Source organism: Chrysochloris asiatica, unplaced genomic scaffold (assembly GCF_000296735.1).
Source record: "Chrysochloris asiatica unplaced genomic scaffold, ChrAsi1.0 scaffold00034, whole genome shotgun sequence".
Lineage (NCBI taxonomy): Eukaryota > Metazoa > Chordata > Mammalia > Afrosoricida > Chrysochloridae > Chrysochloris > Chrysochloris asiatica.
The window spans coordinates 13,751,459-13,774,976 of NW_006408552.1; the positions used below are offsets into that span (position 1 = coordinate 13,751,459).

The 23,518-nt window shown below is 42.2% G+C and overlaps 1 protein-coding gene across 1 annotated transcript in view; it reads right to left on the reverse strand.

Moving 5' to 3' along the window:
- The window catches only part of EIF2AK1 (eukaryotic translation initiation factor 2-alpha kinase 1), a 33,653-nt gene extending 15,223 nt beyond the window's left edge, over positions 1-18,430 (reverse strand). Inside the window, 9 exon segments of the mRNA XM_006878412.1 lie at positions 1,266-1,572; positions 3,020-3,073; positions 3,745-3,851; positions 5,101-5,181; positions 6,387-6,486; positions 7,436-7,473; positions 8,770-8,903; positions 10,506-10,664; positions 18,316-18,430. Coding sequence (XP_006878474.1) covers positions 1,266-1,572; positions 3,020-3,073; positions 3,745-3,851; positions 5,101-5,181; positions 6,387-6,486; positions 7,436-7,473; positions 8,770-8,903; positions 10,506-10,664; positions 18,316-18,430 — 1,095 coding nt within the window.
- Positions 18,431-23,518: the final 5,088 nt, after the last annotated feature.

The following is a 23,518-nucleotide window of genomic DNA, read 5'->3' on the forward strand; positions in this document are numbered from 1 at the left end:
TGCATGGAGGGGATTGGAACCATGGCAATGAAACGATGTACGGTGGAATAAATGTAAAACTAAAGTTTTCCCATGTAAAGTATCAATAGAATTCACAATAAAACATGAAAAAAAAAAAAATCTGCATTGTATATATATATATAGATAATGGGCCTCAACCCAAGATGTATTTGAGTTATGATTAACTGCACTTATGACTGTTCTTTTTGTTTTGTTTGTTTTTACATCCTACCGATGGTAGCATGTACTACATACAGTGTTGCAATGGGTGATTTGCTGATGCCATCATTCTCAGACCTTCACGTGCAGATGTTCAATGTTATGATTTACTGAGAAAATACTGCTGTGGAGCAAGTGATGGCCTGGTCTACAAAGAAGCTGGTGTCAGTGCTGGGAGTTGTAACAGAGAAAATTGCATTATAATGACATAGGACATATAACAACTGTAATGACATATGACAACTGAACTGCACATGAAGCCACCAGCTGTCCAACTCCACCGTCACTGTTGACCTGGATTCCAACTTCACCATAGACTAGGTCTACAGTGTGGGCTTGTACAGCATTCCATACCATCAGAAGCAACAGCTGTTCATTTGAAGCTCAGTTGTTCCAACCCCCCAAGACAAATAAAGATCGGATTTATAAAGATACTACTAATAAAAGGCAATTATAATAAAAACTTAAGGAAAAAAATAGGTATTTAACTTTTTTGTTAGAACCAACATATGACTGAGTTGTTGGAATGGAACCCTGATGTAAATTGGAAGCTGTCTGTATACACAGTTTTATAATTTTAACAAAAGATCATGTGTCGAGTCTCACCAACAAATTGGTCCAATCCTCAAAAAGTCAACTGAAAACTGACCTAGTAATCCTACCAGGGTGCTCCTAAAATCATAATCCAAAATATGGAAAATCTTTGTTCATGAGTAACTTGGATAGCATTGTTATTGGTAAGTGCCACTGAGTCCATTACAGCTCATAACGACCCATATAACCAGAAAAGAATGTGAACGACACTTCCAACTCAAGGGTATGTGTGTAAACACATCTACAAGAGGACATGACCCAGGCAGGGAGGTTAGAAAAGGAGGATGAGTCGTCAATAGGAAGGCCACAGAGCGATAGGAACAAGGGGAAGATTGAAAGACAGTCTCGACAGGAGGGAGAAGCATACCAAGGGAACTGAGCTGGAGAAGAGGAAAGCCAGACACAAGCGGTCCTTTGTATACAATCAAGTCAAGTCTGGGAAAGTCCGCTACCTCTGTCTGCCCAAACAAGCTGAAGTTTTCTTCAGAAGACTCATTGGTGGATGTGAAATTCTCCTCCAAGTCTGAGTGACGCCATAGCGGCAGCTGATGGTCACCACTTGACAATCCATTTTCTTGTAGCTCAGCAGATGATTCAAATTCACGGGCATTTGTGACTATACTGGTGACGTAGTTCACCAATCTGTTTTCTTGATTCTCAAAGCCAGCTCCTCCAAATGCGTTGTCTTTGCCGGAAGTAAGCTCAGCAAAGACGATGGATGAGCTGCTACTGTCATCATGTCTAATCCCGTACTCATCTCTGGAGAAAAAAGAAAACAAAGCAGAAAAGCAGCGTAAAAAGACGGCGGCACAACATCACTTCTGAAGTATTCTTTCCCCAAACGGCAGAACCTCACCTCAATCTAATCACGTGAAAGCCTCAGGTAAACCTAAATTAAGAGAAGCTCTACAAAGTCACTAACTGGTGCTCAACAAAAGACTCAAGCTCATGGAAGACAGAGCAGACTGAGGAGGAAACAGATCAGAAGAGAATAAAGAGACTCAACAAGAAAATACCAGGAGGGACCCTAGAAAAAGAACATTAGATAGAATATCGGTAGAATTTGGAGAGCCTCAGAAATCATATACCTATGGGAATTTAGCTCTTGGGTGGTGCAAACTGTTAAGCAGTCAGCTGCTAACCAAAAGGTTGGACATTTGAATCTACCCAGAAGCCCCTCAGAAGAAAGGTCTGGTGAGCTGCTTCTGAGAAATCAGCCACTGAAACTGAAATACCTACGGAGCACAGTTCTACTGTGACACATATAGGGCTGCCATGGGTGGGAATTGACTTGGTCTGGTACGTGAATTCACCTATGCTAACTGGCACTCTTACTATGGTTCTGTCCACTAACATTAGGAAAAGCTGGGTGAGGGATCTATCTGAATGCTTGGTACTAGTTTTGCCACTTTAAGTCTACAATGATTTCAAGTGAAAACCTTTAGAAAGAAAGAAAGGGCAACAGTAATTCAACTGTTCTTTCTTCGTGGCCTGAATGGAATTTTATTGATAGGCTCCTGAGAAGACTTTGTTTATCAACTCTGTCTAGTAGCAAAATTTATTGAATATACAAAAAAACAATGCAAAATGCTTTAAGGATCTAAATGTGAAAACAAAACCCAGAAGATTCTGAAAAGAAAATACAGGGGACACTGGTTTTTGATCCTAGCTTCTAACAATGGATTCTCTGATACAGTAAACAGAAGTATGAACAGAGAAACAGAAAATAAATAAATCAGTCCTCATAAAATACTGCCAAGAAATATCTGAGAGGAGGAAGAAATCTAACACTCTGAAATAAAATAAGCTCCTAGTAGCAGAAGACAAAGGAAACTCACAGCAAGTGACAGTGGTTAATGTCTTACATATACAAGGGGCTTGGAAAAATCAGTGAAAAAATGGAACTGAAAGATAATGGAATTGTTCCAGGAACTCTTTGAAGGCCCCTTGTAAAAGCACTTTGGACATATTATCAGGAGGGACCAGTTTATGAAGAACATCATGCTTGGTAAAGTGGAGGGACAGCGAAAAAGAGGAAGATACCCCCCCAACAAGATGAGACTGGCACAGTGACAGCAGCATTGGGCTTAAGTGTAACAACAATTGTGAGGATGGCACAGGACCAAGCAGTGTTTCATTCTGTTGTGCATAAGGTAGAACCAAGATGATGGCACCTAATAACAACAATAACATAAAGTACACACACCAGTCCACATACCTTTCGGAGAGAGCTTCCAGAGAGGGCAAATGAATAGCAACCCTGTCTGTGGAACAAAAACCAACCAGAAAGATTTTCAAGCAGCTCAATTTTCCAATCCAGAGCTAAAATATACACAGATAATACCAAAATGCTACGACCCTTTGGCAAAGTACAATACAAACAGCAACAGACTTGTTTTTGGAATTATAAATATGGAACGGTTCAGCGATACCAAAACCAGAACTCCAAAATTCCTGGTCATGGAGGAGGTTCTGTCTCAAAGTGACCCAATAAGGACAGAGTAGAACTGCCCCCTGGGGTGCCCAAGGCTTGAAATCCTGGAAGCGGACTGTCACATCTTTTTCTCCTTCATCTATCTATAGCAGGGGTCTGTAGACATTTTCAGTAAAGGGCCCAACAGCAAGTACTTTTGACTTCGTGGACCCTGTGAGACTCTGATGCAGCAAGTTATTCTGCCAATGAAATGCAAAAGGCAGCCAGAGGCGTAATTCTGAATTGTGTTCCAAAATACTTCATTTATTGACAATGAAATTTGAATTCTTTATCATTTCCACCAAATACTATTCTTCTCTTGATTTTTACTTTATATTTCTTAAGATTTAAAAATGCAAAAACCATCCTCATCTTGTAGGACATACAAAAACAGGTGCAGGCTGGATTTGGCTGTCGGACCATAGCTGGCTAACCCCCTGAACTGTATCATCAAAAACTGCTCACCTTGGGGCTGGGCCACATGCACGTGCTCTATCCAAGCAGTGTGGTAGCCTACAATGTTAGGGTGCTGCAGACCTGCCAGTACCTTGACTTCCCGTAGTACCTGAAAGGGAAACATACTTACAGCTGGCTTTTACTGACAACTTGCTAAATGTTCATGGCTATTGTTAGCTGCTGTCCAGTCGGTTGAACTCAGGGCAGCCTCCTGTGTGCAGAGTAGAACTGCATTTTCAAGGGTTTTCAGAAAGATCACCATGCCTGTCTTACCAGGAGCCTCTGCGTAGGTTTAAACCACCAACCTTTCAGTTGGTAGTCAAATGCATAGACAGACACTTATGCCACCCGAGGAACTTCGAATGTTCACAGTACCAAATGCTATTTGTTTCAGAGCAAAAAAATCATAAAAACTCCTCTTTATATGGAATGTCAAATAATCAGAATGTTTTGCAAATGGCAAAGACGATAGCAAGGAAATAACTTACATTTCTATCGAGCATTGTATGCTTTCCACAGCTAGCTTATATGAATTCTGTCATTTGATTTCCACACCCATCCTCTGAGGTTCAGTGAAACCACTGAAAATGGTCACAGCAACTCCGAGGGCAGGAAACAGAAGCAGCTCAGGAGATAAAGTAATGTGCTACACAACACACAGACCTACCTTTGGGCTTGTGTTTTTGTGTAACAAGTTATACTGTATAGCAATGAAGGCTGACCTCGGAGATGCTGTGGCTTCAGTTTCAGGACCTCGCAATGAAGTGAGTCGCCTGCATCTTTGTACTTTCCCAGTGCATCTAAAAGTGATGTTGACACTAAGACTGTCTTCTATGAAGCGTGCCAAAGCATGATGAGAAAGTATGAAAATGTTGGGAGAATGACCAACATGGAACACAGAGACATGAAGTGAGCACACACTGTTGGAAAAATGGGGCCCAAAGATTTGCCTGACAAAGTTACCACAATCTTCAATTTGTAAAAACACAATATCTGCAAAGTGCACTTCAGCAATAAAATGGTGTCATTTACTTAAAACTTCACTTCCCAGCAAAGACCCTGAAATGTGGTCAGTCTTTAAGTGCTCACCGGGAGGGAAAAATGGCCCATAAAAGTTTAGTTTTGATGTGTATGGTCTTTTAATATAGCATGATTCTTAGTGAACTAGCAATCCATACCAAACTTACACACAGAACTCCTTTTAAAGGCCCTAAAAGTAGTGAGGTTGGCCCAGGATCAGGCAGTGTTTCATTCTGCTGTACGTAAGGTCGCTATGGGTCGGTACCAACTAGATGGTACCTAACAACAATAACAACAAATATTCAACAAGTCAAAGAAAGAATTTTTCAAGATCATACCTTCATGCAATCTGTTTTAGTTGCATCCTTAATCAGGATTTTTTTAATTGCATAATATTGGCCATCTAATTTATTTCTGACCTAAAAAGTTGAGGAAAAAGTAAAAGAATATTCCGTCATTAAATTGCAAGTAAATGAAGAAAGTCCTTCTAACCTGAGCTGCTCCCTAAACCCACTACCCACTGACATCAAATTGATTCCCGACTTAAAGCAAGTGACTCTACAGAACAGAGCAGAACTGTTCCTTCAGATTTCCAAAACTGTAAATGTTCACTAGAGCACTTAGCTGTTGAGCGGCTGGTGGGCTTGAACCACCAAACCTTAACCCACGGTACCATCAGGATTCCTTAATGTTGAGTTCAGATCATCCAAGCTACCCAATGAGAGAAACATGAGATAAAAACGTGTCCTGCTAACTATGTGCCAGGAAGTCATCTCTCCTTAGCTCCATGGAGAGCTTTTCACAACTATGCTGGGAGCCCAACTCCCAGAAGGTCTTGGTGTGGATACTCAGGCTCTTAGCAAAAGTCCCAAACACTAGAGCCACAACTTTCTGCAGTAACACATTTTGAAGAAAAATAAAGTATTAACCAAACAAAAAGTCAAAGTTTCCAGGATCCATTCAAACAACCAGCACCGTTTAAAAACAAAACAACAAAACAGGCCTAAATCTGTGGCATTGAGCAGCTAACTGCAAGGCTGGTAGTTCACACTCCCCGGCTGCCTCAAGAGAAAGAGGAGGTTGTCTGCAACCATAAAGCTTTAGTCTTGAAAACCCTATCTACGGTAGTCCTGGCTATGAGTTAGAATGGAATTGATGGCAATGTTTTGGGTTGGGTTTTCTTTGTTGTTGAAGGGGGGAGGGACCCAACACCTACTGCCATCAACTGTAACTCATAGTGACTTTAAAGAACAGAGTAGATCTGCTCTGTGGGATTTCCGATTCTGTACCATCAGAGCTCCTTAAAACTGGTCTGTTGTTATTAAGTGATGTTGAGTCGGATCCAACTCATAGCAAGCCTGTATAGGGTCTATGAGGAGTGGCTGGTGGGTTTGAACCCCTAGTGCTGGGATTAGCAGTCCAGGATTTTCTTACAGCATCACACCAGGATCCCATACTTGGACCCCATACTTTCCTGTAAATGACAAACCTTAATGTAAAAGTAAATATGCTTGATTTCTAGTCCATTTCCTTTGAGTACGTTCCATAATAATGATAAAAAATAACTTCTCAAAACACATTTATTTACAAAGTAATAGATCAGACCAAGTGTGTGGAGAACAACCTTGTACACTCTTCCATAGCCTCCTTTTCCTAAGATGGCAATCTCCTCAAATTCATTCAAGTAGCGTGAAGTTTGTGTTTCAAAGGCTACTTCCCTTGATCTAGAAGTTAAACACAAGCATTTAACAAATCAGTATTAAGACATGAGAGAATCAATGATTTCTAAGATTGTTCATGTTCCCTGAATGAAGAGCCTTTCAAACCTCACTCATTTGGATTCTATGGTTTCAGTCATTGAGGAAGAAAGGGCTAAAAAGAACTTTTTTAATCTTCTAGAAGAAAATGTCTGCTAAACAAATCTATATGGTGGTGGTGGTTACGTGCTGTGGAGTCAGTTCTGACTCATACCGACCCTGTACATGGTTTCCGAAGCTATAAATCTTTACGGGAGCAGAAAGCCTCATCTTTCTCCTGCAGAACAGCTGGTAGTTTCAAACTGCTGACAAATCTACGTATGGTGTAATAATGAAAGCAAAAAGATTACTAAGCTCATTTCAAACATTTTACCAGGAATTCATATTCTAATTAAAAGTTAGCATCAATTTTTAATAGGAGTCCTAAAGGTAGCTAATAGGTAGTAGTTGATTAGCAGAGTTTGGCAATAAATTGACTTAGATTTCTTACTGATCTGGACCCATTGCAGATTTTTAACTAAATATAGCTGAAGTTCAATGTTGTAGTCCTTACATAGATTGACCATTGTTCCATGTCAGAGGAGGCTTAGGAAATTTACCCTGAGTGAGGGCTTGTTGTTGTTGTTGTTAAGTGCCATCGAGTCGGTTCCGACCCATAGCGACCCTATACAGGGTTTCCGAGGGTGTAAATCTTTATGGGAGTGAGGGCTAGGGGTTTCAAAGTTCAAAATGAGAAGAAAAGTCAATCTCAGAGCAATAATTAATTGCTGAGAACAGTTTTTTTTTTTTTAATTTCATAAGCTTCACTAAATGCCTATTTTTTGTTTTCAAAACCTAAAACTAGTATTTTCTTAATCCTGATTTCTTTGGGATAAATTTACCTTTAGGATAATCAAAACAAGTTTTTAACACATACCTGATTTTCTGGGTATGAGAACTCTCCTCACAAGGATCCTAAAACAAAACAAAAAGTTTAAAACGCACTTTGAAAATTTTCATGAAAATAAGGAAACCTCTCAAAATTCAATGTCACATTAATGGCCACAAAAGCTCTAACAATATTAAAGACAAAACAAAACAATCCAATGGCTTTTTCTGTATTATTTAGAATTTACAACTGAGAAATTTTTTTTCTTAGCCAAAAGATGGCTAGTAAAGCGTTCAGTAAAGCAGTCTTGCCATATAATGACAGAGCTGAGGGGCTGACAAAGACCTCCATTAGCAAATACATTCGTTTTATCTTCAGAATACATCAAAGGAACTATTCACCCTCATTTCCTCAACACACTTTCCAGAGCCCCATCATCTCTTGCCTATACACCCGTAACTGGTCTCCTTGCTTCTGCCCTGGCCCCTTCATCTTTTCTCAACACAGTAGCTAGAGTGACTGCAATGCTTCCCATCAGACAATGAGTAGTAAAAACCAAAGACATTACAACGGCCTCAAGTTCCTATTCCCGATGATCCCCTCTACCCTTATAGCCATTTACTCCACCACAGGCTGCCCTGCAGTTTCTTCCACTGGCACCCCGGGGCCCCTGCAGTAGTGCTCCTCGGCCTGGGCTGTCTCTCTTCCAGCTCTCTACATGGCTCCTTCTCTCAGTCTCAGATTTTAACTGAAATCACACAGTCTCAGCGAGGCCCTCGATGGCCACTCTTTTACAGAAACCATACAAAATTCCCTTCCCAATGTTTTCTTTGTGCTGTTTCTTGGCACTATTAACATTCAACACGCCACACGGTGTCCTATGTTGTCATGGATTTCTACTGTTTACTGCCTCCTCATTAAAACACAAGCTCCACAAGGGTGGGGATTTGTGTCTGGTTTGCTCAGTTTGAACCCTAGACCTCCAAGAGGGCCAAGCACATTGTTGTTGTTGCCACGAAGCTGATTTCAAATCCTGGCGACCCTGGGTGTTACAGTGTAGACTGCTCCAACAGCTTTTCTTGGCTGTTATGGTGCAGATCACGATCACCACGTCTTTTCTTCCGTGGTAACATGTTGCCATTGTTGTTAAGTGCCATCAAGTCAGTTCCGACCCATAACGACCCTGTACAGGGTTTCTGAGGAGCAGCTGGTTGAATCCACCAACTTTTAGAGTCATTCCACAAATATAGTTTTAAAAATTAAAATAGATATTCTTTAAAATTTGCTTCATAATTGGAATTGCATAATGCTTTAAAACACTGTTCTCTTGAAACTAAATGTATTTTTGCAATGCACAAAATTTATGCTTCTTCCTGGCTTACCTGCCAAACTCTCTCTTTAGCGGACCGCATTAACTGAGTAATAGCTCTGTTGTGATGCAGCCTCAGGGAGCTGAACTCATCGCTACAGGTGAAGGAAGACAACAGCCCCATCTTGATGAAGGTCTGACAGAGTACTAGGGCACAAAATAGGGACGACTCTGTTAGAACAGCAAAATGGTCAGCAGAGAGAACACAGAATGACGAGGAATAACAGCGACATACACAGCAAAGTCTCTAAGAAACCAATGATGTTTACACACATGGCACCACTCAGAGCCAAGAAACAGTACTTTTACTCTGTCACATCAGGCAGCTCTGAGTAAGAATCGCCTGGATGGCACACAACACAACGTTGTTGTTGTTGTTGTTGTTGTTAAGTGTTGTCGAGTTGGTTCTGACTCATAGCAATCTTGTATAGGGTTTCCAAGGAGCGGCTGGTGGGTCTGAGGCTTCAACCTTATGGTTAGCAGTCCAGTGCTGATCTAACAGCACCATACCTGGACTCCCAACAACAATGTCTGTGTGTCTAACTAACTCCCTTCCTTCCTCTCCTACCTAACTTATTCACTTACAAATGACAACCATTAGTACATTCACTGATACGAAGCACATGTATCACACCTTATTTATAGATGTGGGAACAAACCATTAGAAATGACTACAAAAGTAAATGGTAATTATATCCATATATCTTTTCCATTTTATAACGTCTAGGAGTCCTGGCGTAGTGCTACGGGTTAATGCGCTGGAGTGCAAGGTCAGTGTGAACCACAAGTTCAGTAGTTCAAGCTCACCAACCACTCTTTGGAAACTCTATACGGGGTTGCTATGAGTCGGAACTGACTCAACGGCCCTTAACAACAACAACAACAATGAAACAATATAAGAAGGATCCCTGGTGGCACAGTGGTTAAGTGCTCAGCTGCTAACCAAACGGTTGGCAGTTTGAATCCACCAGTACTCTATTGGAGAAGTGGAGAAAAGACCTAACAATCCGTTTCCACACAGACTGACAGCCTTGGAAACCCTATGGGGACACTTCTAGTCTGTCCTATTGGGCTGCTGTGAGCTGGAATCGACTCGATGGCAAGAGCATGCAGGCAACACACAGAGAGGGTATGTGTGTAGACAGACAGACTTGTTCGATTGCACTTTGCTTTATTCTGCCTCCCAGACAAGCATTTTGGTTTTGTAGAAACTGAAGGTTGTGTCAACCTTGTGTAAAGCAAATCTACAGGTGAGCACATGCTCACTTCATGTCCCTGTGTCACACTGTGCTCATTCTCACCATATTTCAAACTTTCCCAGAATGCAACTGCATACTTGCAATTGACTACAGTATGGTATCAACATAGCTTCTACAGGCACTGGGACACCAAAACATTTGTGTGACCTGCTTTAAGGCAGTGGTCTGGAATCAAACTGTCTGTACTTCCAAGGCAGGCCTGTCCAGACCAAACACTAGGGGAAGCATCAACTCTGAGGTGACAACACAGACTCCTCAGAGAAGTTTCTAGAGAGCTGTCTTGACTTTCATCCATTCAAGCAACACAGATCCCACAAAGGTTATTCTTCCCAGAGCAAAATCAACTACCTAAATGAGGAGGATCTAAAACACTGATTCATACTTATTTCACAGCAAACTTTCAGATATTAGAGGCTTCTTAGGCCACAGCACTAAGAAGCACAGTAGTTCTAGAAGCTTTCTTTAGCAAGCCTGCGTTATTCTTACTAACATTTAAACACCTGTCTTGAGCGAACTGGGTTTGGCTCATGCACATGGCTCAAGTGTTCCAGGAGAGAGACCAGCAACAGTTGGTTTGCAACTGCAAACGGGAATGTTGGCTGTTGGAGGGATCCTTTTAATACTTGGAGTTCTGCTGGCACGTCCGACTCTGAAATTTGTAAAAAGAAAATAAATTAAATTTGTTGCAAGCATCATGTATAAAGGACAAAGCAGCGTACTTGCTTTCATTCCTAAACATACGATTTCAATGGCAGGAAATACAAAAATGATAACAACAACAACAACAAAACCCAACATGCTGAATAGGTTCTATTCTGGAAAGCCTCTGGAAGTGAATTTTGAGTTGAATTCTGGAAGCTGAAGCCATCATGGGGGGAATTGAGACCACGCTATGGTGGCAATGCCATTTACAATGTTAGAAATAGATGAACCAAATCAACATTCAATAGGAAAAAGCAAGCAAGAGGGAATAAGATGGTTCCCCCCTTCCTTTGAGAAGGCAGCCCAAGATCTGGCATAAAGAAAGACTTAAGCAGAGGCAAGATGGGAAGGCAGGCAGGATGGAAACTTTACTCTGAGCAAGTCTTTTATAGGCACTATAGCATTTAATCCTCATAAAACAAAGTAAATGTTATCATCCCCATTTCACAGATGAGAACAATGATGGTCAGCAAGCCTACTAAACTCACTGCCATAAAGGTAATTCTGATTCAGAGCAAATCTACAGAACAGAGTAGACCTACTCCAGAGGCTATCATCCTTATGGAAGCTGGCTGGCTCATCTTTCTCCTGCAACATAGCTGCTTGGTTTGAACCAAGCATTTCAATTAGCAGTTGAGCATGTTAACCACTGAGACACCCAGACTCCTTAGTAAGATTATGGAACTAGTGAATCAAGCAGATCATAAGGACTTTCAAGCCCCATCTCTTTCCACCATAAAGACTACGTCAGAAGAGGTAGGCTTCAGAAACCAAGCAGACAGATGAGTTGGCAGAAAGTCATCCTAGGTTTCACTTGTCTTTAATACTCCACTGACTAGGCCCACAACCCCATGAAGGAAAACTGTTTGTGGAAAACTGTGCAAGCAATAACACATAACAGGAAGTCTGGACCGAGGTACACAGTTCCCAAGGAGAGGTTAGGATGAGTCTAGTAAAGGAGGTCAGTTATAGAACTGTAGAGGAAAGACTACATGCCAGAGATAGCAAGAAAGAAAAGAAATAGCTGAGAAAACTAAACATAGACCCACTGCCATCCCGTGAGTGGATGAGAATTAAAGAAGAATCAACGACAAGATTGAAAACATGAGGAATAAGAGGATGGAGGTGCCAAAGAGTACAAAAACTGGAGAGGGAACTGTTAAAGGGAACAAACCTGTATAAGGTTTCCAAGAAGTAGCTGGTAAGTCTGAACCACCAACCTTGTGGTTCAAAATGACTTTACTATGAAAAGGTCAGATTCAAGATTTTCTGACCCAAACTATATACTTTCACTGACTTCCTGTCTGACTTACAAGTGGCCCTCCCAGTTGCTGTTGAGTCAGCTCTGACACATAGTGACTCTGTACAATAGGGTAGAGCTACCCCATTCAGTCTCCAATCATGGAAGGTGGCTGCCACGGAGCAGCCTGTAGGTTCCAACCTCCGACCTTTTAGTTAGCAGATAAAGGCTTCACCACCATGTTACCAGGACTTCATTTTACAGGTGTCCCTTGGTTGGTCAAGTCTGTTCCAACTTAGAGCAATCCTGTATAGGGTTTCCAAGGCTATAAATCTTTACAGAAGCAGAAATCCTCATCTTTCTCCTGTGAAGCAGCTAGTAGATTAGAACTGCTGACCTTTTGGTTAGCAGCCCAAGTCACAACACATTATGCTACAAGGGCTCCTGCTTTATAAAGATGTATTGTTCATTTCAAATGAGTATCACTGCACAGGAAAGACCTATAGGCATAGTATCAAAAAAGAGAAAAATCTGCTGATGTAAAAACTTCTTTATGTAAAGACAGCTTAAGCAAAGTTATTAATCACAAAGTGAGGGAAATATTTGTATTATACATGATAAAAGGAGTCCTAGTGGCACAGTCGCTATGGGTCAAAACCGACTCAACGGCAATTAACAACAACAACAAAGTGGCACAGTGGTTAAGTGTTAGCTGGTAACCAAAAGGTTAGTGATTTGAACCTGCCCAATGGTTATTCAAGAGAAAAACCTGGCTATCTGATTTCCTAAAGGTAACAACCAAGAAAAACCCCCAGGGCAGTTCTACCCTGTCACATGGAGTTAGCTATGAGTTGAAATCAGCACCTAACAACATTAGAAATGATGGCATATAAAAATATCATTGTAGGCAGTCTATTAGCAAGACAAAGAAGCAAGCTGTAAAACAGTAATACTAATGTCACTAGGTGCAGCATAAACCAGAATAACCTTCCTGGTCATCAATTTAGCAAAGTGTATCCAAAAATCTTTAGCAAAAAAAAAAAAAATGATTTGACCCAACAATCTATTCTAAAGGAATTATGACAAACACTGACAAAGATTTATACGAGAGATGTCTCACCCATTATTATTTATAATGGTGAAAAAATGACTTCAACCTAATTTCAAACAGACTAAATACAGGATAAGAGTATTGCCTTCGGCAAGATGGTGGACAAGGCAGACACAGTACACGGATCTGCTACAACAGGGGTGGAGAACGTCTGCCCTGTTGTTGTTGTTATGTGCCATCGAGTCGGTTCTGACCCATAGCGACCCTGTATAGGGTTTCCGAGGGTGTAAATCTTTACGGGAGTAGAAAGCCTCATCTTTCTCCCGCGGTGCAACTGGTAGTTTCGAACCGCTGACCTTAAGGTTCGCAGCCCGATTCATAACCACTACGCTACCAGAGCTCCTTGAACGTCTGCCCTACTAGCAGCGAAATCATTTGGTCTGGTCCTGCCAAGGCAACCACAGTTTCAGCTATCACATTGTTACTGTTGTAGTTAAGTGTTGCTGAGCCGGTTCTGACTCAGAGCGCCCCTGTATAGGGTTTTCCAAAGAACAGCTGGTGAGTTTGAACTGCCGACCTTGTGGTTCAAACCCACTTTACGGTTCAGTGCCACACCTGGACCAGGTGTAGCAGGTTAGCTTTTAAGCTAATAATTTTGTATGGCCCAGGAATGATGTTATAAATTTTGGCAAAAAAAAAGTTCCCCACCCTCACTCTACAACAACAATGCAAGCAACCAAATTAAATCGACAGAGATGAAAATTCTGGCATCCTGAACTTCAGAAGAGAGGTTACAGAGGTGGATGGAGTGCTTGCAGGGAGGAGAGGCCGATCAGGGATGGCAAGAGAGAGGGAGACTGGCTGGTGAACATCTAGACAGACACAGCTTGAACAAGAGCAAACAGGCAAAATGAATAAAAATTTAAACCAATACAAAGCCTGCAATTAGAAACCCCAGATTAATACTAAGATCTCAGAAACAGACAATACATAGAAAGGGCAAAGGAGTAGATGCAAAGCAACGGAAGCCCGAATTAGTGAGCTTAAAGATAAATCTCTCAATATTAGTATGCTAGAAAAACGATCAGAAAAAAATGCAAGGAAACATCCAAAGAAAGTCTAAGAATTACATGGGACACAACTTAAGGGTGACTGGAATTCCAGTACAGAAACAGACAAGCACATATAAAACTGTCAAAGACTTGTTGAAAGAAAATTTCCCTAACATCATGAAAGACAAGAAGATAAGCATATAAGCAGCTGAACGAACTCCAAATAGGATAGATCCCAAAAGAAAATCACCAAGACATATCATAATCAAATGTTCCAAAAAAGACTCTCCCTAGGAGCAGCTGGTGGGTTTGAACTACCGACTTTTCAGTTAGTAGCCCGACACAACCCTTATTAAAGTTATTTGTGTTGTTAAATGCCATTGAGTTGGTTCTGAATCATAGTAACCCTGTATAGGGTTTAAAAGGAGTGGCTAGTGGGTTTGAACCACCCACAGGCCTTGTGGTTAGCAGTCCAAAACTCATCCTATAGTGACACACCAGGACCCCAAGTAGTCTCTAGATAAACCAAAATATAAACAGTAATTTCTGGGTGATGGGATTTTGAATTTTTTCATTTCTTCTTCATGCTTTTCTACATTTCCCACATATTATGTACCATGAAGTTTCATTTTTGTTTGTTTTTTTTCAATGCTACACTGTTAGGAGTGGTGGGATTATGGGCAGGAGGGTTTCTGCTTCTTTATACTGTTAAGCACTTTCCTATTTTCTGCAACAATAGAATCCTAATTTTTAATACACAAACCAAAAGTGAATGATTAATCAGTGGACTCATGAAACTAGAAGGAAAACACCAACTGTAAGAAGATCAGTAAATTTGTAAATCATCAATCATCCAAGAAAACACAGTTTTACCCAATGGAAAAAGGCAGATACTCAACTCCAGTACAGTGTAAGACAGAAAGGAAATGAAAATTTCAACCAAAGCCTTCACCGTTCTGGTCAAAATTGGTTGAAAAGGAAGAAAAAGAGCTCAAGTTCCTCGATAAAGGCGGAAGAAGTGAGAAAGGGATCCCTAGGGACATGTGCGTAAGTGCCAGACTCTGTCTAGGTGGAAAGAAAAGGACAAAACCAAAAGTGGGTCACCTAATTCAATCTTCTCAAGAAAGTATGATCCGTGTGGCCCATTATGAAGTAACAGAAGAGATTGGATTATTAATCTGAGGTTAAAAAATCCTGTTTTGAAAAAGTGATGTCAGATAAAGGAAGAAAAGTCATGGGATTGATCAGATACTTTTGAAGACCTACAGCTGGTGCCTGATAATGGCTGGGTGGAAGTCCTGCTGGCCCTCCTTCTAAGGCATGCTGACCCACAGAAAGCAAGCACACAGTAGCACTGATGGTGACAGGCTCATGGTGACAGATAAATCCTGTTCAGGAAACAGATGACCAACACAGGTGTCAGAAGAGTGAGATCTTCTTTGGAATTTTCCAGTTCTACTTCTACCATTTAGGAGCCCTGGTAGTGTTGTTGTTGTTGTTGTTGTGAAGTGCCATCGAGTCGATTCCAACCCATAATGACCCTGTATAGGGTGTCTGAGGAGCAGCTGGTGAGCTTGCACCGCCAACCTTGCAGTTCAAATGGCTTTGCAGTCTGGCGCCTTAACCCACAGCGCCACACCAGGACTTCCCTAGTAGTGTTATTAAGTGCCGTTGAGTTGATTCCAACCCATAGCCGACCCATAGCGATCCTGTACGGAGGTTTCCAAGGCTATAAATCTTGACGGGAGTAGAAAGCCTCATCTTTCTCCTGTGAAGAGGCTGGTAGTTTCAAACTGTTGACCTTAAGGTTCGCAGCCCTATTCGTAACCACTACACTACCAGAGCCCCTGGTAGTGTAGTGGGTTACAACTTGGGCTGCTAACAGCAAGGCTGGCAGTTCGAATCTCCCAGCTGCTCCATGGGCAGAGATGAGGTTTTCTGCTCCTGTAAAGATTTAAAGTCTTGGAAACCCGGGTTGCTATGAGTCAGAACCAACTGAACAGCATACATCCATCACCACCACCACTTCCAGAATGAGTTAACTGACAGAATGAGTTCTTCACACATACAGAGAAATTACTCAATTTTTCTGGGTTTTGTGTCCACTAAAAATTCAGGAGAGCTTGTCACAGCTCTTACCTCCCCATCTAAACAATAAATTATAGCTGCACATTCTGGGCCTCTTTGCAAGAAAAGGTAGGAATAAGTAGACACAGCAGTGTCATATGTAACCCAGAGAGGGAACATTTCACAAAGCTTATCCAAGATCACTCCCATCAAGCGTTACCATGAGTTTGCAGAAACCCTTATCACGATGTTACAGAAGAGACAGGCTTGCGTGTTTACAGCTGGGACTTGCTCTATGACATAACATTTTATATGCTAGTGAGTTGTTATATACTACTTAATATTTGGATGGGAGGCGTGTCCATTAGAAAAATAACTAATTTACAATTTTCCTCTCTAACAGCCTACTTGAAATTACCACATCTGTTTTTGCTTCCTCTATGTGGCGCTGTAGCGTAGTGGTTATGAATCGGGCTGCGAACCTTAAGGTCAGTGGTTCGAAACTACCAGCCGCTCCGCGGGAGAAAGATGAGGCTTTCTACTCCCGTAAAGATTTACACCCTCGAAAACCCTGTACAGGGTCGCTATGGGTCGGAACCGACTCGACGGCACTTAACAACAACAACAACAATGTGGCGCTGTGGGCTAATGCGTCAGAATGCAAAGTCGTTTGAACTGCAAAGTTGGTGGTTCAAGTTCACCAGCTGTTCCTTGGAAACCCTATACAGGGTCACTATAGGTTGGAATCGACTATACAGCACTTAACAACAACAACATGGTCAAGAAAGATGTACTGGTATGGTGCTGGGGATAAAGCACTGGACTGCAAGGTCGGTTTGACCAAAAGACTGGAGGTTCAAACTCATCACCCGCTCCTTGGAAGCCCTATACTGGGTAGGTATGAATCAGAACTAGCTTAACAGCCTATAATAACAACAATGTGAAGTCCTGGTGTGGCACTGTGGGTTAATGCGCCAGACTGCAAAGCCGTTTGAACTGCAAGGTTGGCGGTTCAGGATCACCAGCTGCTCCTTGGAAACCCTATACAGGGTCGCTATGGGTCGGAACCAACGCGACGGCATTTAACAACAACAACGATAATGGTCAAGAAAGGAGCCCTGATCATGAAGTGGTTAAAGTGCTCCACTGGAACCTCAAGGTCAGCAGTTCCAATCTACCAGCCTCTTCCCTGAGAAAGTTCTGGCAGTCTGTATACCTAAAGGTTCACAGCCTTGGAAACCTATGGGGCAGCTCTACTCTGTGGTCCTGAGTGGCAATGAGTTGCAAACAGGTGGGATTTAAGGATGAAAACAAAAGAATTTAAAGTGCACATTAGAAACTTTTCAATGGGTTGGAACCTTTAAATCCACTTGCAACTTACTGTAGCACAACTGCATTTTACAAATTGCCAAAGCGACCAAAACAGTAAGAGTGGTTAATCAACTGGACGGGCAAACAACATTGCATTTTCATTAAAACACTGTTGGATACTTTGAAATGGCTACACTCAGTGTTTTCAGTACCTCTTTCCTTTATACTGAATAACTTGACTTACTGAATTATCTCCTAGTAAAGGAGCTCTGGTAGCGTAGTGGTTACGCGAATCAGGCTGTTAACCTTAAGGTCAGCAGTTCGAAACTACCAGCTGTTGCGCGGGAGAAAGAGGAGGCTTTCTGCTCCCGTAAAGATTTACAGTCTCAGAAACCTCAGGGTCGCTATGAGTCGGAACAACAACAACCAAACCTCTTAAGAAAACAACTTTAAAACAACAAACAAAAGACTATGAGGATTCTGTTCATATTGCTTCACTATGTTAACTACCTTGTCAATGAAGCAAAAGACCTGAGAAGCAGCTTCAAACACTAGAACTCTTAACCCAAACTGCTGGGCGCCTGCGGGTCTCCAGATACTCATTTTATCAGTGAACAAACCTCATTCGGTCCACTGACAGAACCACAGAGCACGGGAACAAGTCAGCGGCCATGAAGAAATCCAGGAACAGAAAGGTAAACAAAAGAACAGCTGTAGAGACCAGTTGTTTCAACAGATGGCTACCTTTCCCGGGTGTCCTCCACCCCGTCTCGCTGGACCCTGGTTCAAGCCCGGGTCCCGCTGAGTTCGCCCCGCTCTGAAAGACAAACTCACTCGGCCCTGCCAGTTCAGGACTGAAAATGAACGGAACTCTCACCGTCATACTTGGGATCCGAGCCCTCGGCGAGGAAGTCGATAGCAGGCGGCGCAGATACAGCTGCCGCCCCGTCCTCCTCCGTTTCGCGCTCCTGGGTCGAGCTGCCCTCCAGCATCACTGGGCGCACAGCAACCAGCCGGCTCACCCAGCGCTGCCTCAGCTAGCACTGCGACTGAACCATACCGGATACGGAAGTGGCCGCTCGTCGAACGGAAGACCCGCCTCGGCCGTCGTGCGCCGCTGCCAGGGGCGGGCCCTGCCGGAGCCCAGACCCGGAGGGTAGGCGCTCGGGCCCTAGTGGGCTGGTCCTTGGACTGTGGACCCAGCCGGTTCCAGGCGGTGCCTTGGGTTGGCAGTCTTGGAGAACTTGGGTGTCAGCAGATAAGCACAAACGCTCCCATGGCATGTTCAAGACTTGAGCAAGAGCGCAAAAATCAGGTGCCTCCAGACACTAATCCAGATGTCTCTATTTGCGGATCCAACCGACTGGTGTTGGATTTTGTCATTTGTTCCCCTGCCACCCTCAATCCATCCCCTCCAAGAAGCATCAACAAATCCTGCCTCAATGAGAAAGGAACTTGTTTCAGTCAACAGTTAAATCAAACCCAAAAGGGAGAGGCCTACTACTCTCCAAAGTGAATCCAACCTTAGACTGAACTTTCAACTGAAATATTTTCAAACCGGACACAGCCTTTTCCCTGCTACACTGTATCAACTGTGGGTTTCTTGTGTGTTTTTAACATTTTGTTGCAGTCTGACTGAAAGTTTACAGAGCAAATTAACAATATATGCACACTGTGTCTCACTGTATTGTTTGCAATCCCCTTGCTGTAACAGCGCTCTACCCACTTCCCTTTTTCCATTCATCCTTTCCTACCCCAACCTCCTTTCTGAGATTTGTTTGTGGGTTTTGCTTTTTGTGTGACATATTGTTCTGAGAAGTGTTACTGGTGTCTTTGTTCATTTTATAGGTCTGTCGGTTGTCTGGCTGAAGTGTGTGTGTGTGTGGGGGGGGGTGTTCAGTTTCACGTTTGAAGACTGTCTTAAGGACCACTCATAAGGTCACTATGAGTCATAACCGACTCAGCGGCACCCAACAAGCAGTCAGGGTCATAGTTTTCAATGGTTCCTCCAGTCTCTATCAGACCAGTTAAGTCTGGTCTATTTTTATGACTTCGGATTGCGTTCTCCATTTTTCTCCCACTCTATCTGGGACCTTGTAATGAGATCCTCATCAGAGTGGTGGCTAGTGATAGCTGAGCACCATCTAGTCCTTTTGGTCTCATGCAAGTGGAGGCTGTGATCTATTAGTCCTTTGGATTCATTGTTTTCTTGAGATTTTTATTTTCTTTACTCTTCTTTGCTCTGAATGGGTTAGGACCAGTAGTTGCATCTTCGATGGTCACTTGTAAGCTTTTAAGACCGCAGTCACTACTCACCACATTAAGATGTGGAACACTGTCTTGTTACTCGATCTAGATATTCTCCTGGGACTATGGCCCTAAGAATCACTGGATCAACTTTGATTTGATGTAGTTAGTTCAACTAGTCAGCAGCTTTGCCCTGTGAAGGTGTCTCTGATGACTCAATCAATAAAACCAAACTTTAGGAGTTCACAGATCAGATAATAGGGCTGGTATGAAGGCCTTTCAGATTTAGAACCTCAACCCCAGCACAATGGGTAAAAGTGATATTAACAGTTTTTATATGAAGATATTTCTCATAAAGGGTCATACCAGAAGCACTCAGTCTGACAGAAGCAGCTAAGATTAGTTTTCTAGATAATGTACAAAGGTTAGGGATGGTCCTTTTCATCCCCAGCAGGAGGGATGGGAAAGGAAGATCCATTGATTAGGGAACAATGAGTTTGTTCAAAGTGATAGAAAAACTTGGGAATGAACAGTGGGGACATTGCACATGATAAACATAATCAACATCATTGGATTATATAAGAAAAAATGTTAAATGGCTAATGTTTTGTTATTTTCCTCTGAAATGTATTTTCTCACAGTTTGGGAGGCTAGAAGTTCGAATTCAGGGTGCTAGCTCCAAGGGAAGGGAGGAAGGTCCTAGTCTCTTCTGAGCTTCGATTCCTGGGTGATCTTCCTGGGGCTTGGCAACTCCTTTCCCCCATCTTTGCTTCTCTCACTCCCTTGTTTAATCTCTCTTACATCTCAAAAGAGATTGACTCTGGACACACAAAAAAAGCAAATATACCTCAGTGTCACCACTAATCCTGTCTAAATTACTAATGAACAACCCATTCCCAAATGGAATTAAAACCACAGATAGAGAGGTTAGTATTTCCAACCCATATTTTAGGAGGAAATGATTCAACCTATAACATTCAACCCTTTGGTGCCTAGAAATTTATGTCCTTGCCACATGCAAAACACATTTACTCCATCACATCTTCCCAACCAACCAACACCAAAAAGCCTTTATCTTCTGAACCATCGAAATCAAATATGGTGAGATATCAGGCATATTCTATCCTGGGGTAAAATTCCTCTTCATCTATGAACCTGTGAAATCTAGGCTCCAAGCTACGTTTTCAAACTATAGTCACAGACCAAGTAGGTATTTCCGTTACAAATAGGAGAAATTACAATGGAAGAAGGCACCAAGCAAGTAAAAAGCCGTGCAGAGCAATTTTTATTAGTTCTCAAAAGCTTGAGAATAATCTATTCTCTGAGACTATCTGGGCAAAGGGGCCATGCCTTCTAGAATCTGGGTGTTGGTCATACTTTCTGGAATCTTTATGAAGACCCCTCAGTCCTGGGCTTCAGCTCCACTTTCCAGACGCTGGGGCATGGCAATTCAGCTTTAAGAGGCCCCTTAACTCCTAGTATATCTCCGTGGCCACCCCAAACCCAATGCCCCAACAGGCTCTATTCTTCTGCCCCTTTCCACTCTCTTAACATTGGACAGCAGCCCCATCTCCCTGGCACACTTTAACTGCAGCGCCACACTCCAGAACAGAGTTGGCAAAGATCCAAGTCTTTGAAGTCTATGAGTTTGTGGCCACACACTTGGAGACCCAGGAGTCCATGGCCCCAGCTTTTGAAACACTGAAGGCCCTGCTTCCCATGCTTCGTGCAACAGTTCTGGTGATTTTAGAACTGCTCCAGGGATTATCCTTTTCTTTTCTTGGAGAACAACAAATGTAACCTTTTTGGCCTGTGTCCTACCTGTAGAATTCCAAGATGGAGACCCTGTTTTCTTCTTTTCTCTGCCTCTTCAGTCTACACGATGAGTTTTTCATTGTGAGTTGCTTAAATCCATCCACTAAAGGTTTAATCTCTTTAACAAAAGTTTGTGTCATGTCCTTGGTGAACACTGCATGTCATCTGTCCTGGAATTTGTACAACTGAATTTTCTAAATCTTTTAAGTTTTGCTTTCATTTTTAAATCCATCTCTTTCCTCCTGAATTTTACTATAAACAGTAAGGAGAAAGCATGTAACCTCTTTAAGATCTTGTTCAGAAACCTCATCACCCAGATATCCAACTTCTACCTTTCATTAAACACAGTAAACTTAATTCAGACAAATTCTTTGCCACTGGATAAAAAGCATTGCCCTTCTGCCACTGTCCAATGATACCTTCTCCATTTTCTTGTAAAGTCTCACCAGAAGCATATTTAACACCCACACTTTTCTAGCAACATTCTATCACTGGTGCCATGGTGCCATATGTATTCTCTAAGATACAGACTTGCCTATAGTTCTCCACACTTCTTGCCGAGCCATCATCAGAATCATATGTGATGTCCATAATTCTATGCTAGACTCTCTAGGCTTTTACTATCAAGCACCTTTAAACTTTTCTAGCATCTCTCCATTACTCAATGCCAAAACCATTTCTGCATTTTAGCTATTTGTTAGAGCAGCAACCACAGTTGTCAGTACCAAATTGTCTTAGCTTAACTATTGCTGCTATAACAAAAGCACAAGTGACTACTTTAACATACAGAAATGTATTTTCTTACAGATTAGAAGGTCAGACATCTGAATAAAGAATCTGGCATAGAGATGGAGGCAGAGATGAGGACATGGAGAGAGGCAGCAGCTGAAGACTCTGGAATCATGGAAAGAGAGGGACTGGGTGCTGGCAGCCAGGAGGCAGGCTTGCAGAATGTGCCCTTTGGTTGTTTAAATTATTATGTATTCCTGAGTGTTTTTGTGAACATTCCCCCCACCCCACCCCACTGCCAAAAATAAAAAAACACCAGAGGAAATGGAAGTAAATACTGTTGAATGATGATGCATGGAGGAGATTGTAATCATTGCAATGAAACGATGGGGAAAGTCAATGTTCTCCCATGTAAACTATAACTCAGTTCACAATAAAAACTTTTTTTCAAAAAAGGATCTGGCCTTCTCTGTTAGCATTGTAGAGGTAGGTCTCTGTGTGTATGTGTGTGTGTGTGTGTGTGTACCCAGCCTCTCTTCTCTCTCTCCCATTACCAAGTCCTCTAATGTGAGGCCTTCTCATCAATATCCAATTGAGCATGCTCAGTTAAGGGGAGGTCAGTAATATCAGGAGCCCCCACCAACGACTTTTATGAATCAGCATGGTTACATGAAAACTTAAGTATGGTTATCCAACAGAAGGTAAATGCTCTAAAGATTATATTGTTGTTGTTACTTGCCGTCGAGTTGATTCTGACTCATAGCGACCCAGTATAAGGTTTCCATGGAGCAGCTGGTGAACTGGAACCACCAACCTTGCAGTTCAAACAACTTCGCAGTCTGACGCATTAGCCCACAGCGCCACACCAGGACTCCAAAGATTATGTTGTTGTTGTTGTGTGCTGTTGAGTCAGTTCTGACCCATAGCGACCCTGTATAGGATTTCCACGGAGCAGCTGATGAGCTTAAACCACAACCATGCAGTTCAAACAACTTTGCAGTCTGACGCAGTATGTGTTGTTGTTAAGTGCCAATGAGTTGATTCCGACCCACAGTGACCCTGTATAGGATTTCCAAGGAGCAGCTGGTGAGCTTGAACTGCCGACCTTGCAGTTCAAACAGTTTCACAGTCTGGCACAGTAACCCACAGCGCCACACCAAGATTCGACGCATTATATAAGCACACCTAATTGTACTGGTGTCAAAAATGATGCTGGAGAACGCATGATAGAATTCTGCAAAACCAATGATTTGTTCATTTTAAATACCTTCTTTAGACAGCATAAGAGA